At 33.3% G+C, this 14555-nt stretch overlaps 1 protein-coding gene across 1 annotated transcript; it reads left to right on the forward strand.

Moving 5' to 3' along the window:
• Positions 1-956: 956 nt before the first annotated feature.
• Positions 957-11523, forward strand: LOC131161787 (disease resistance protein RUN1-like). Its single transcript, XM_058117751.1, has 7 exons — positions 957-3135; positions 4023-5112; positions 5264-5593; positions 5762-6841; positions 6923-7501; positions 8806-10062; positions 11127-11523. The coding sequence occupies exons 1-5, from the start codon at positions 2633-2635 to the stop codon at positions 7496-7498; spliced, it is 3579 nt and encodes a 1192-aa protein (XP_057973734.1). The 5' UTR covers positions 957-2632; the 3' UTR covers positions 7499-7501; positions 8806-10062; positions 11127-11523.
• The last annotated feature ends 3032 nt before the right edge of the window (positions 11524-14555 follow it).

Genomic DNA, 14555 nt, shown 5'->3' on the forward strand with positions numbered 1-14555 from the left:
TAAGGAAATATATGAAAAAAATATTTTTATTATTTATAATACTAATAATATTTATTTATTTATTTTATGACTCATAACTCCTGCCTAAATCAAAGGAACAAAAACATTGTAACCCATTCATTTACACATCTCTGATTATTCACCATGCAAACCATAATACATATTAAAAATTTTATAATCTACATATATGCCAACTTTATATATATATTTTTTTGGATAAAGATATACTCTCAATTTTATATCTAATTTACAAGTTAATTTTTTTTTTGTAACTTGCTTTAAATTTTTCTTTTTTTTCAAGTAAATAAGATCACGTTGTCTTGAACTCAATTTGTTTTTTTTTTTTTTTTGGTTTTTACACATCTTTAATATTTTATTTTTCTTAATTTTTAATTATATGAGAAAATTTAGTTATTTTAAATGGTATTTGATATGGAGAGAAAATACAGTGGAAAATGACTTTCTTTCTTAATTATTTTCTTTTCTTTTTCTTTCCTCGAGTAAAATCATTGATCGAAACTAGCCCTTAGGCAAAGGGGAAAAAAAATGAATCTACTTTTACATGTTTGGTTATCAAGGAAAGTAAGAAAGAAATTAAAAAAAAAAATTCCAAATGAATGAACAAAAATATAATTTTGAACACTATGTTGTATTTGTGTGTGACTCTTATACTTGGTGGGGCTCATAAACAAAGGAAGAAAAACATATGGGTGAAGAACTTGTGCCGTTGACTATGGTGTATTCCCAAGAGGGGGGTGAATTGGAAATTTAAAAATTTATTTCCTAAGTTAAACTATCCAGCAGCAGTATATACACAACCTAAACTCTGTCTATACAATTCTAAATGCGTAGATAAATATAATGTGCGGAAATTAAATCATATGCAACATTCATGTGAAGTGCAGTAAATATAAAGTGCCGAAATGTGAAGTGCACGCACGATATGTTGTTAAGATTGGAAAAGAATGATTTTCTCTATTGATATTTTAATACAAAAATTACAAGGGTATATATACATAAGACAAACTAATTTTATTGACCAAACCAAACATATATTTGTTTTCAGATGTAAACACATCTTAATTTCTTTGAACTCTCTCAAACATTTCATCAAACATGTTGCGGGCGTTAAAAACACGTCAATACGAAAATTAAACAGTTGAAAGATGACATCTTAGACTCACAAATTCATTCCAACTCATTCATTTGTTACGAGTGCATGAACTTCGATCAACTGATCTTGTTCCCCACTACGCCAACAGCTTCTCTCAACATCATCATCATCTTCGCTTTCTCTCTATCTCATAGTGCTGCCCACGAACAAACTCGGCAAATGATCCATTCTTCTTTTTACTTTTTGCCTTTTTAATTTTTTCTAATCAATCTTCTTTGTTTCGGGTTCGAATGGCGTATTGCGTAGAATCCACTCTCCGCGTCCGGGAGGTCGTAATACGTATGGGTTTGCTCGTCTTCCATTAACCTTTGGGTCAACGGATGTGGAAATTCTTCTCGCTTGCTCCTCTCCAGGAAGCTCCAGTTTTCAAACTCTGCGCTATTTTTTCTATGAGGCTGAAAGAGAGAGAAATCAGGAATGGCGAAGGTTCCCGCGGGTACTTACCAAACAACAAAACATAGTCCAAAAAGTAAGGAACAAACAAATAAAATAGAGTAGATGCAACTTCAAAATTCAAAGGAAATACTTGTCGAAGTAAGGTTGAAATAATATTAAATTTATAGCAAGTAATTTTTAAGGAAAATTTGTATTTATTTATTTATATTTTTGCTTCTCTCTATTTTGATTTAAGACCCAAATTGACACTTTGACAACATTAAGGGTTATTTCAAACTTCTAAAATCTTACGTCCTTTTGAAATTTTGAAAATATTGAAAAAAGAAAGAAAAATAGGAAAAATTCTATTTCATCATATTTGGTTATCAAGGAAAGTGAGAATAAAAATAAAAATCTATCAACAAAATTTTAAATTTACACATCTTTATTATTTAGTTTTTTTTAATTTTTAATTATATAATAAAAATTTAATATTTTAAATGGTATTTAACATGGAGAGAAAATATAATGAAAAATATATTTTCATTTTTTTTTTCTATTCTTTCTTCGGTTAAAACCATTAATCCATACTGGCCCTTAGGAAAGGGGAAAAAAAAAGAAGAAATCTAATTTTTCAGGTTTGGTTATCAAGAAAGAAACAAACAAACAAAAAAAAATCCAAATCAATGAACAAAAAGTATAATTTTAAACATCATTTATATTTGATATTTCTTAATTTTATTTGCATTTAAATAAAATTTTGTTTGGTACATATGGTTAACATTTAGTTTTCCTAATTTTTCATCATATTAGGACAACATTTTACTTTTATAGTAATTGGTGTGGAGAGAAAATACAAGAGAAAATTTTTTTTTTTTTATATGAGGCTGAAGGAATGGCGAAGATTCTCGCTGGTTAACCCAGAAATTTTCTAATCACTCGCTTCACTTTTCTACTTTCCACCGACGCGTAGGAAGGCCCATAAATGAGCAACCGAAGAGGCTCATTTACATTGTGCTCTCTGATAACATCTTCACTCACTCACTCACACTCCCTCCGTCGCTGCTGAATTTCCATTGTCCAATGGCTTCCGCCAGCAACCAAAGAGCCTCTCCTTCTCCTTCTTCTTCCGATCTGCAGTTTTTATTCGATGTGTTCTTGAGCTATAGGGGCGCAGATACCCGCAACAGCTTCGTTAGCCATCTCTACGCGACTTTGCATCGGAAAGGGATTAAGACCTACAAGGACGATGAAAAGCTCGAAAGGGGGAGAGAAATTTCGCCGGAGCTCCTGAAAGCCATTGAGGGTTCGAGGTTTTCGATCATCGTTTTCTCAGAAAACTACGCTTCTTCGACTTGGTGCTTGTATGAACTTGCGAAGATCGTGGAATGCAAGAACCTGAGGCGGCAAAAAGTTCTCCCCATTTTCTACAATGTAACTCCCTCGGAAGTACGGAAGCAAACAGGGAAATTCGCAGAGGCCTTTGCCAAACACGAAGAAGAGAGAAAGGAGAAGGTGCAGAGCTGGAGGGAAGCTCTGATCGAAGCTGCCAATTTGTCTGGGTGGAGTTCACATGAGCAGGGCAGGTATGTTTTAGTTAAACTGCTCTTCTGCTCAGCCCAAAAAGGTTGAGCCTGAAGGTACAATTCTTTTAGATTTTTATTTTTTTTTAATGGAAATAAGAATTCATCAAATACTTGGAATCTTTAAATTTAAATTTTGCATACATTTTAAAAACATTTCACATAAAATTGGATTAAGTTTATGTACATTCAAATTCAAATCTTAAAATTCAATCCCACAAATACAATTTAGGAATGAACCATAAATATATATATATATATATAAATTTTTTTTGTCTTTTTTTATGTTCAAATTTATGCAGTTTTTAAAAGAAAAACAATCAGGCTGAAAAGTTAAAAAATTAAAAAATTTTGAGTTCGGAACATAACAAAGTCTTAATAAGAAAAAAATAAGTTACATTTCCTAATACCATGGGTCTAAATTTGAGAGTAAATATGATTGTTTGAAATATATATATATATATATATATATATATATATATTTTAATATATAAATTTATATAAATAAAAGGCAAAAAATGCATTTATTTCCTAAATAAGAAAAGACAAGGACGCATTATGGGAAGCAATAGTAATGAGGTTTTGCTTATTTGCTTATTTGATCTATTTAAGAGTGGTCGTACGCCAATCTACCTAATAATTTCTCCATGCCATTCACAATTCCAATTATTTGTGCTCAAAATCTAATTTCAAAAGTACAAAACCTCTAAGATTGTGCAGATACTTTCTTACACAACACGCAATAAGAGTTTTGTAATTGAATGAATTTCATGTTAACATTATTGATTTATGTCTAATTAAAGGTTGAAGGAATAAATAAAACATTTTTTTTGTATTTAACTATTTGTGGGTTTTGTAAGCTTGTCAAGCCTTCTGTTCTATGTCTTCAGGTCTGAATCCATGCTTATTGATGAAGTTGTCCACTTTATACTAAAGAAACTGAAGTATTTTTCCATAAGTATTTGTAAGGATCTATTTGGTATTGGTTCTCGCATAGAAGAATTGAATTCATTGTTATGCACCGAAGTCAATGACGTTCGCTTTGTAGGAATATGGGGCATGGGTGGCATAGGTAAGACCACCATTGCAGAAGTTGTTTATGATCAAATCTCTTATCAATTTGAAGCATGTTGCTTTCTTGCAAATATAAGGGAACATGATTTAGTTTCTTTGCAAGAAAAACTTCTTTCCATAATCTTGATGGAAAGAAATGTACATATAGATTCTCTCAGTTTGGGAGCAAATGCCATAAGGGACAGACTTCATTGCAGAAAGGTTCTTATTGTCCTTGACAATGTGGATAAGTTGGATCAGTTAGAAGCACTTGCTAGGAAGCATGATTGGTTTGGCCCAGGAAGTCGAATCATCATCACAACTAGAGATGAACATTTGTTAATTGCGCATAATGTGGCAAAAATATGCAAGGCTAAACATTTCGACTATGTGGAAGCTAGTGAACTCTTTTGCTGGAAGGCTTTTGGGCAGATATACCCCAAGGAAGAATATGTTGAAGTCATAAACTCACTAATAAGTCATGTAAATGGCCTTCCATTAGCGCTTAAAATTTTGGGTTCTTTTCTTTGTGGCAGAGGTGTTGATGAATGGAAAAGTGTGTTGAATAAACTGAAAAAATATCCCAATGAAGAAATTCAAAAGATTCTTAAAATAAGTTATGATGCACTGGATGAACGGCAGAAGGATTTATTTCTTGATATTGCATGTTTCTTTAAAGGCGATTACAAGGAGTATATAATTAAAATACTAGAGGGTCCTGATTTCTTCCCTATTGATATTAGTGTTCTTGTTGAGAAGTCGCTTACAACAATCCAAGACATGGGAAGGGGTAACAAGGTGTTGATGCATGACTTATTACAAGACATGGGAAGGGATATTGTTCGTCAAGAGTCCCCTAAAGAGCCTGGCAAACGCAGTAGGTTATGGTCCTGTGAAGAAGTTTGTCACGTACTATCAAAAAAATCAGTAAGAGCCTTATACATGACCTTTATCTTGACATTTGGGAATTGATATATTAGAAGTTCAGGCACTGTTTATCATATGACATGGAACACATTTAAAGGAATCCATTTAAGGTTTTAAATACTTATGTTTCTCACTTATATCTTTGTTATAGGGGACTGAAAAAGTTGAAGCCATTGTCCTAGACCTTCATGAACTAAAGGAGGTAAATTTTAGCGCTAAAGCCTTTGCAACCATGACCAATCTAAGATTGCTCAAAATCTATTATAATGACCGACCTGAAGGATTTAAATATCTTCCCAGATTCAAAAATAATTGTAAATTGCACATTTCTGGAAGCCTTGAATTTCTTTCTAACAAATTAAGGTGTCTCTACTGGTGTGGATTTCCTTTTAAATCTATTCCTGCAAAATTTTATCCGGAGAACATTGTTGAGCTTAATATGTCTTATGGCCGTATCAAACAACTGTGGAAAGGGGTCATGGTATGTCTTTTAACTATTATGCTTCTTTACTTGAATACATCATAACGTCCAAAAGAAATTCTCTCTCTCTCTCTCTCTCTCTTTCTCTCTCTCTAATTTTTTAATAAGTTAAAACTTCATGAAACTTAGTAACTCATTCTCTGCTTTCTTTTTTTTTTTTTTTAACAGGTATTAAAGAATTTGAAATTTGTGAATCTCAGTCACTGCCAAAATCTGAGGAAGACCCCAAACTTTAGTGGCGTCCCAAACCTTGAGTGTATAATTCTTAAAGGTTGTATAAATTTGGTTAAGATTCATCCATCCATTGGAACCCTTAAGAGGCTTATTATTTTGAATTTAAAGGACTGCAAAAATCTTAGATATCTTGTGAGCGCAATTGACTTGGAATCTCTTGAAAGTCTCATTCTCTCGGATTGTTCGAAACTCGAGGCATTTCCTAAGATTTCAAGTAATATGCCGTATTTACGGAAGCTTTCTTTGCAGAGGACTTCCATCAAAGAGCTACCATCTTCCATTAAATATCTCAGCAGCCTCGTTTCACTAGATCTTGAAGAGTGCAAAAACCTTGAGCTTCTCCCAAGCAGCATATGTGCACTAGGATCTCTTGAAATACTCACTCTTTCGCATTGTTCAAAACTTGCGGAATTGCCAGAGGACTTGGGGAGTTTAGAATGTTTACGGGAACTATGTGCTAATTCGACAGCCATAAACCAGCTTCCGCCCTCTATCATACAATTGAAGAACCTAGACCGTGTAAATTTTTTCGGAGCTGGTCTTGGTTCACAGATGTTGAAAGCACGGCCTGGTCAACGTTTCTTTACGTTATTGCGAAGTAGAGATCATATGATCACCCATCTAGATTTGTCTTTATTGGCAAGGCTATGCTCTTTAGTATCTCTAAATGTCGGTGCTTGCAATCTCTTGACAATCCCGAATGATATAGGCTGCTTGTCATCTTTGCGGGAGTTAAACCTCAGCTATAATAATTTCAGATGCATTCCTTCAAGCATCAGTCAGCTTTCTAATTTACATTCCCTGGATTTGACGGGTTGTGAAAGGCTCCAAGCATTGCCAGAGCCCCCATCAAGTTTCACAACTTTAGTTGCAGACGGTTGCACATCACTGGAAAATTTAGCAAATGCACACGCATGGAATTTTTGGCGTGCTGGATTCTCAAATTGTCCAAAATTACTGGAGAATCACTACATTGATGATTTGGTTGAGATATGGGTGAAGAATCATTTTCAGGTCTCTCTCTCTCTCTCTCTCTCTCTCTCTCTCTCTCTCTCTCTCTCTCTCTCTCTTCATATGGCTTTAACCTTGGTGCAGGATCATTATTCAAAATTCCACACTATTCTTCCTGGAAAAGAGATTCCAAAGTGGTTGAGCCATCATGACATGGGGGATTCAGTGTCCATTCAAGTGCCTCCAAATTGGTATGATGGTACTGTGGGAGTTGCTATGTGTGTTGTTTTTAAATGCCAAGAACGAAGCTTCCCTACACGTCCAGCAAAGTGGTGGGGGATAAGCGGTAGAAATCGCTATAATATGCCCTTTGAGTACCGCTTTGAATACTTTGACCATCCAGCATTAAAAACCAATGAAGAGCACTTGTGGTTTGGGTTTTTAAATTTAGATACTCTAATGGGTGATTTGCCATGGACACAGACTTTCTTGCCGCGAAGAGAAGATAGCAAGAAGATGACTGCTTCCATTTATCTCGCCCTAGAGTCTGGGCATGTAATAGAGAAGTGTGCAGCCCGTCTAGTGTTCAAAGAAGACGTGGAAGAAAAGGATAAAGACGTGTGTGCCTCTGGTGAGGCTCAGAGTGAAGCTTCTCATTTTTCAGACGTCGGTGTTTGTATGTCCTTCATTGCTAGGATTTCTGAATTCAACAATTGGTAAATGGTACAATAACACAAACTTTTGTTACTATTTGCTTGTAAAAATAGTTTTATTTTTATTTTTTAATTTTTCAAATAATTACAACAAATACTACCCTTTTTCTAATTTTTTAAAAATGTGCCACATCACAATAATATTAGTATATTAAGAATAAAAATATGCATTTTCTTAATAATAGTGAAAAGAAGATAATATATATATAAAAAATAAATTTTAAAAATCACCTTTCTAATGATTCCTGATTAGGAAATACATGAAAAAAAATATTTTTATTATTTATAATAATAATAATATTTATTTATTTATTTTATGATTCATAACTCCTGCCTGGGCAAGCCTTTCACCCCGTCTAGATGGCACTAAATCTAAGGAACGAAAACAATGTAGTCCATTCATTTACACATATCTGATTAGTCACCATGCAAACCATAATGCATATTAAAAATTTTATAATCTACATGTATGTCAACTTTATATATATATTTTTTGGATAAAGATATACTCTCAATTTTATCTATTTTACTAGTTAATTTTTTTTTTTTTTTTTGTAACTTGCTTTATTTTTTTCTTTTTTTTTTCAAGTAAATAAGATCACGTTGTCTTGAACTCATGTTTTTTTGTTTTTTTTGTTTTTACACATCTCTAATATATTTTTTTCTTAATTTTTAATTAAGAAAAATTAAAAATTAGAATGAGTGAATTTATAAAATAAAACTTAACGTAACTTTTAAGTAATCTAAATAAATATCTCCTCCAAAATATTTATATACAAATATCTCAAAATATCTCCTTTCAAAATATCTTCTCCAAAATATATATTTATTTATTTATTTATTTATTATTCATTATTTGTTTATTTATTATTTTTTTATTTTTATTTTTTTTTTGGCCGAGTTACTACATGACCAATCTAAGATTGCTCAAAATCTGTTATGGGAAAGATTCTATAATATCTAAATATGGTTCTAGAAGCACAAGTTATTTTGAAAATTTGAAGAAATTTATTGAGTTATGCAGAGATTGTAAATTGCACGATTTCAGAAACCTTAAGTTTTTTTCTAACAAATTAAGGTGTTTCTACTTGTTGAGCTTAATATATCTTTTAGCCGCATCAAAAAACTGTGGAAAGGGACCCTGGTATGTCTTTTAACTGTTATGTTTCTTTACTTGAATGCATCATAATGTCCAAACGAAATTCTATTTCTCTCTCTCTCCTCTATAAGTTTTTAATAAGTTAAAACTTCATGAAACTTAGTAACTCATTCTCCCCCCCCCCCCCCCCCTTTTTATTTTTTTCTATAAAACAGGTATTGAAGAATTTGAAAATCTTGAACCTCAGTCACTGCCAGAATTTGGAAATCTCAAGAAGCTTATTCTTTTGTATTTAAAGGACTGCAAAAAGCTTAGATATCTTGTGAGTGCAATTGCCTTGGAATCACTTGAAAGTCTCGAATTTGAAGGCTGTTCGAAACTCCGGAAATTTCCAATGGTTTTTACGGGAGCTTTCTTCTATCAAAAAGCTATCACCTACCATTAAATATCTTAGCGGCCTCGTTTTACTAAATCTTGAAGAGTGCAAAAACCTTATGTTTCTCCCAAGAAGCATGTCTATGCTAGAATCTCTTGAAACACTCAAGCTCTCAGGCCGCTCAAAACTTGGGAATTGTTCCCATTGTCAGGGCTATCCTCTTTAAAATTTCTAGATGTCAGTGATTGCAATTTCTTGACAATAATCCCGAATGATATAGGCTGCTTGTCATTTAAGGGAGTTAAAGATCAGGCATAATAATTTCATAAGCATTATTCAAACATCAGTCAGCTTTCTGAGTTGGGAGTGCCTAAATTTGGATGGTTGTGGAAGGCTCCAAGCATTGCCAGAGCTCCCATCACGTATCCAAAATTTAGTTGCAGACGGCTGCACATCACTGGAAAAATTACCAAAAACATTGAATTATAAGTGTGCTACATTCGCAAATTGATCAAAATTACTTGAGAATCAATGCATTGATGATTTGTTTGAGATATTGCTGCAGGTTTTTACTTCAGGATCAGCTTTCAAGACTGTTCTTCTTGGAAAAGACATTCCAAAGTGGTTCAGCCATCAAAACATGGGGAATTCAGTGTCTATTCAATTTCCGATATAGTGGGAACTGTTTTGTGTGTTGTTTTCAAATCCCATAAAGGATGCTATCCTCGCAGTTGCAGAATTACATATGAAACGAGATATGGTGATGTCTACGACCCTCACTGGGCCTATTTTTGTCCTCCTCGCTGGTATAATTTCCATCGCAAGGACCATCCAAGAATCAATTTCAATGAAGAGCACCTATTTATTGTTTCTATAAATTCACTTCCAAGGTTTTCCGAAGCTCGGGAGGTATGATTTTACCAAAATGAATCTAATTATGCATTCCAATCAAGATTATGAGCTTATGATAGAGAAGTGCGCAGCCCGTCCACTGTACAAGGAAGATGCAGAAGAAGGATGAAGACATGTCTACCTCTAATGAGACTCAAAAGAGTGAAGCTTCCCAATTTTCGTGCCACCTCCACTTCGGGAAAAGGTAAGAAGGAAAGGACGAGGTGGCATTTCACTTGCTTTCCTTAGAGATGGTGGGGAATGGAACCAAACCAATTATTTGACTGGTAAATGCAAACCCAAAATTTTCAAAAATATAAATATTTACCAAAAAAAAATTATAATTTAATATGATAGTAATATGTTACAAATATACATTAGTAATAATTATTATTGTTAATTAAAATAATAATCTTATATTATTTTTAGTAAAACAATTTCTACTTTAATTATAAATAATTAAAATGGCTTTTATTTAAGTTTTTAATAAAAGTATTAATATTTATAATCTAAAATATATTAAAAAACCATCTTATGGTACTTTATAATAAAAATAAGTTTCCAAATACTATTTATTTTAAATACAACCAAACACCATTTATAACTTTCAACACTTTTCCAATTTATCAATAACCTTTATTTTCTCCCCATGTAAAGATAGTCCAATGGATTTTGACGACCAAACCAAAACTGCATACATGTTTTTAGATGCCAACACACAACTCACTAATTTGAAGCCTTGAATTGGATTTCTGTGGATTTAATCAATACACAATATAATAATTACACTATGTTTTGCACCATACAAATTGAGAAAATGAATAAACTCCCAAACGCAGACTTAAACATTCAAATGGACCCTAAAATGAGGAAGAAAAATGTGAAGGAATCCATTATTTCATTTTTTTAGTTAGCATAGAACGTGAAAAAATAAAATAAAATATCCAATAAATCAACAACTAAAAATTAATTTTACACATAGTTAACATTTAATTTTTTTTAAATGTTTCATCAAATTAGGACAAATTTTTACTTTTATAGTAATTGGTGTGGAGGGAAAATACAAGAGAATCATTTTTCTTTGTTGTTTTCTTTTCATTCCTTTCCTTTTCTCAATTAAAATCCTTGATTTGGATGGAGCTTAAATGAAAAATAACCCTTAACATTGTGTTTGGCTAAGGGAAAAGTGTTGGAAAATATGAAGAAAACAATCTTTTTCGCGTGTGTATTTTCTCTCTCCAACCATGAGTTTGAATACTTTGTGATCAGTCGCTCATGGGTTCAAGTGCAAGGAAGCAGCCTCACTACATAAAAGTAGGGGTAACGTCTGCTACCCTCGCAAAACAGAGAGCCTTACAACTCGAGGACGCCCTTTTTTTGAACTATGGGTTGCAGCCTGCAGCAAGCTGAGACTGTGGAGAGTGAGGTTTTGGCTTGAGAATCTATTCAAGTGCATCCATTTTCTTGGTCATGCAATCCTCAAAGATATCATGGAGCTTTAAAAGGCTGGATTAATGATTTGTATATTTTAGATGCACAAATAGTCTTAGATTTTGCTATTCTTTTCTTGTTTGTGCTTGGTTGGCAGCCCATTGGTGTCGTTCGATAGATTCAATCTTTGAGTTGATTTAAATATAAAGTAAAATAAAATAAAAAGTTCATGATTTCATTGGTAGGTGGGTCATCTTCTTTTCTGCTCTCTATCTAACTGAATGTTAGCTTCCACTACCTAGTAAGAGGAAAAAAGACTTCTAGCTTTCACTATGCATATTACGTAATGAAGTACAAAAATTTTGAATTTCGCAATTGACCCTTGGGCGCACATATTTCGTCGTAACTTGGTTTAGTTAAAGTTAATTATATGCAGGTACACTATGTTGATCATAAATCGAAAGCAATTTTTGAGATTAAAGGTACTTTCAATCATGAGTTTTACCTTTAAATTTAAATGCAACTCTTAGTAAAAATTAATCTCTCTCTCTCTCTTATAAGAGTGGAGACTGATCCATGGGTGGAATATTTTATAGTTAATTTATTTTTTTCATAATTTAATTTATTTTTCTCTCTTTTTAGGCAAATAAGATCATGTTATATATATCTTTAACTCAAATTTTTTTTATTTGTAGTATTATTTTCTTTATGGATATTAAAACTTCTAACAATAAGTTGCTAAAATAATTGAAAATTATAAAACCTAATTTTTCATTTTTTAAAAAAATGGTTAAACCCGATTCGGAAGCATATTTTTAAAAAATATTTATAACACTTACCACTTAAAATAAACACTTTTATAAAAAATTAAAAAAAAAATGACATTTGGTGTAACGCCCCAGTCCTTTATACAAACCCAAAGTGTTACTACAGATACTCTGTTATACCTGTATCTGATAAGCATACATAAACAACCCGCCCTAAACAGGGACAAACAGGTGTAACTCATACATATATGTATTCATGCACAATGGAAAACATAAACATTCTCATTCGAGGTTCTATTAGACATATACCAGAGCTCTATCTGTATTTTTTCAGTACACAATATCCATGTTTAAAACATAAACATATTACATCCTTTTACATTCCACCAGACTAACAACCCAGTACTGATACAAAACTTACGTCTACTAACAAGACTCTACGCGCCAAAGTCCCTCTAGAAGAATTAGGACCAATGTCTTGTAGGACCTGAAACAAAGGTTGTAAGATTGGGGTGAGACACTTCTCAGTAAGGTGGAAGATATTACATCAGCACGTGACTACATGAGTTTATTCCAATAAAAAAAGTTGCACATTATCACATTCAAAGTACAGTTCTTTGCAAGATATATAAACATAACACAACACCATCACAAGCGAGAGTCCCCGAGGTTAGTGTTGACCTCATTGGTCACGTTCGGTTTTGATTATGACAAATACTCATTGTATCTAATGAGTGTTTGAAGTTTTGTGCAGGAACTAAAATCATTAAAATCGAGATGTGCACAAAGAGGAACTCAAGCTGAAGACCCTTTTGTTAATTATATTGTATTTAATTCATATGCAAAGGGTCTGTAATAGTAAATAGATTTTGGTTTGTAATAAGCTCACACACATCACATGCATGATAATACGTAAGTTCAAACAAACCGTAAGTGAGAAATGACCTTGGAATGACCTTAGGGTTTACCCATCGGTCGACCGACATCGGACTTTTTCAGTGTCTTGATTTTGGACATAAATGACCCTAGGACACTCACATTTGCACATATGTTTGTTAGGCACTTGAATAGGGTTCATATGTTTTGAAATGGGACCGAAATGCACACTTGGTACACTTTCGGTCGACCGGCCAACATAGTTCATTTTGGCTTGGTCGGCCGAACTGGACCTGGGTCAACAGTTGACCAAGGTCCTGGTCGACCGAACTAGGTAGTTCAAAAGGCCCCGGTCGACCGAAACCTCCCTGGGTCAACATTTTGACCATCTAGTCGACCGAGCCAGTTTTGTACTCCAACTACCTGGTCGACCGAGAGTCCTCAAGAGAAATCCCAACGGTCTGGTTGACCAAACCAATCAGTTCAAAATGGCCTGGTCGACCGAACCTCAGAAAATTAAGAAATCGCCTTCTCTTGGCCGACCAACCAATTAGTTCAAAATCCTCCTAGTTGACCGAACAACATGAGACCTGGTTGACCGGACCTCTCGAGTTGCCCTGATTTTTGCCGTGGTTAAATATTTTTTAAACAGGGTTAAAATGTTTTAAAAGTCATTAAACCTTCTTAATAATACCTAATAGGTCCTCAACAGTCATATTTTCTCCCATGTCTATATATATGAGTTCATTTGTGAAAATTAGCATGGATTAACTACTTTGATTATAGAAGAATTCTCTGAAAACCCAAAATCCTATACTATTCATCTTTGAGCCTCATTCACTCATACTTATCGATTATTAGTGCCTACATTATTTGTAAGTGGATTGAGTGGTTGTTTTCATAGTTTTGCTCTTCTTGCCTTGTTTGATTGATCTGATTTTATTGAGAGCTAAACCTAAGTATTCTTAGGAGACTTTGTTAATAAGTCTCTCTTAAGAAGACTTTTATAAACCTTCTGAGTATTGCACACTTATTGCAATATCTCGAGAAGTTTGTATTTGTTTTGGATTGCAAAAACTTCTCAAACATTTTCAAATATCTATTGTGCCTTTATCTTGAAAAACATTTGAAGAGATATTTGTTTGTGTGAAAAATCTTTGTTGCAATGTTCATCAACTCACATATCCTTTGTTGAATACAAAGATGACACATCTTTTGCAAACCAAGCATATACTTCATTTGACACTTACATGCTTGAGACATATTACTGATTGAAATACTTGAGACTTGACATCTTTGTGTGAACTTATTGGCTGAATATCTTGTGATACAAAGATTGCTTGTTTGACACTCACACGTACGCATAACACTGATAGAAAATACCTTTGAGAGTTGAATTATCTAGACCACACTGAGCTTACATGTTAAATCATATTGTGGTGTATGTTATTGCGCGTATTTGAGTACATATCTGCTTTACACGAAAGCACAATCATTGTACCATATGATTGTAATACACATTTGTTGTATTTCCAGGCACGGGCCTGAAGAGGGAGACTAGCGCTGGAATAGTCCCAGATTGGCTTAGACCCGGTTAGGAAAGCTAGGTGCGTCATCTTATTAA

Source organism: Malania oleifera, chromosome 8 (assembly GCF_029873635.1).
Source record: "Malania oleifera isolate guangnan ecotype guangnan chromosome 8, ASM2987363v1, whole genome shotgun sequence".
NCBI lineage: Eukaryota > Viridiplantae > Streptophyta > Magnoliopsida > Santalales > Ximeniaceae > Malania > Malania oleifera.

Excerpts from the sequence above, each read along its gene's own strand:
- LOC131161787 (XM_058117751.1), top strand. The coding sequence starts at position 2,633 with ATGGCTTCCGCCAGCAACCAAAGAGCCTCTCCTTCTCCTTCTTCTTCC. Across the intron at positions 3,136-4,022 it reads AGTTCACATGAGCAGGGCAG|GTCTGAATCCATGCTTATTG; the intron begins GTATGTTTTAGT and ends CTATGTCTTCAG. Across the intron at positions 5,594-5,761 it reads AACTGTGGAAAGGGGTCATG|GTATTAAAGAATTTGAAATT; the intron begins GTATGTCTTTTA and ends TTTTTTTAACAG.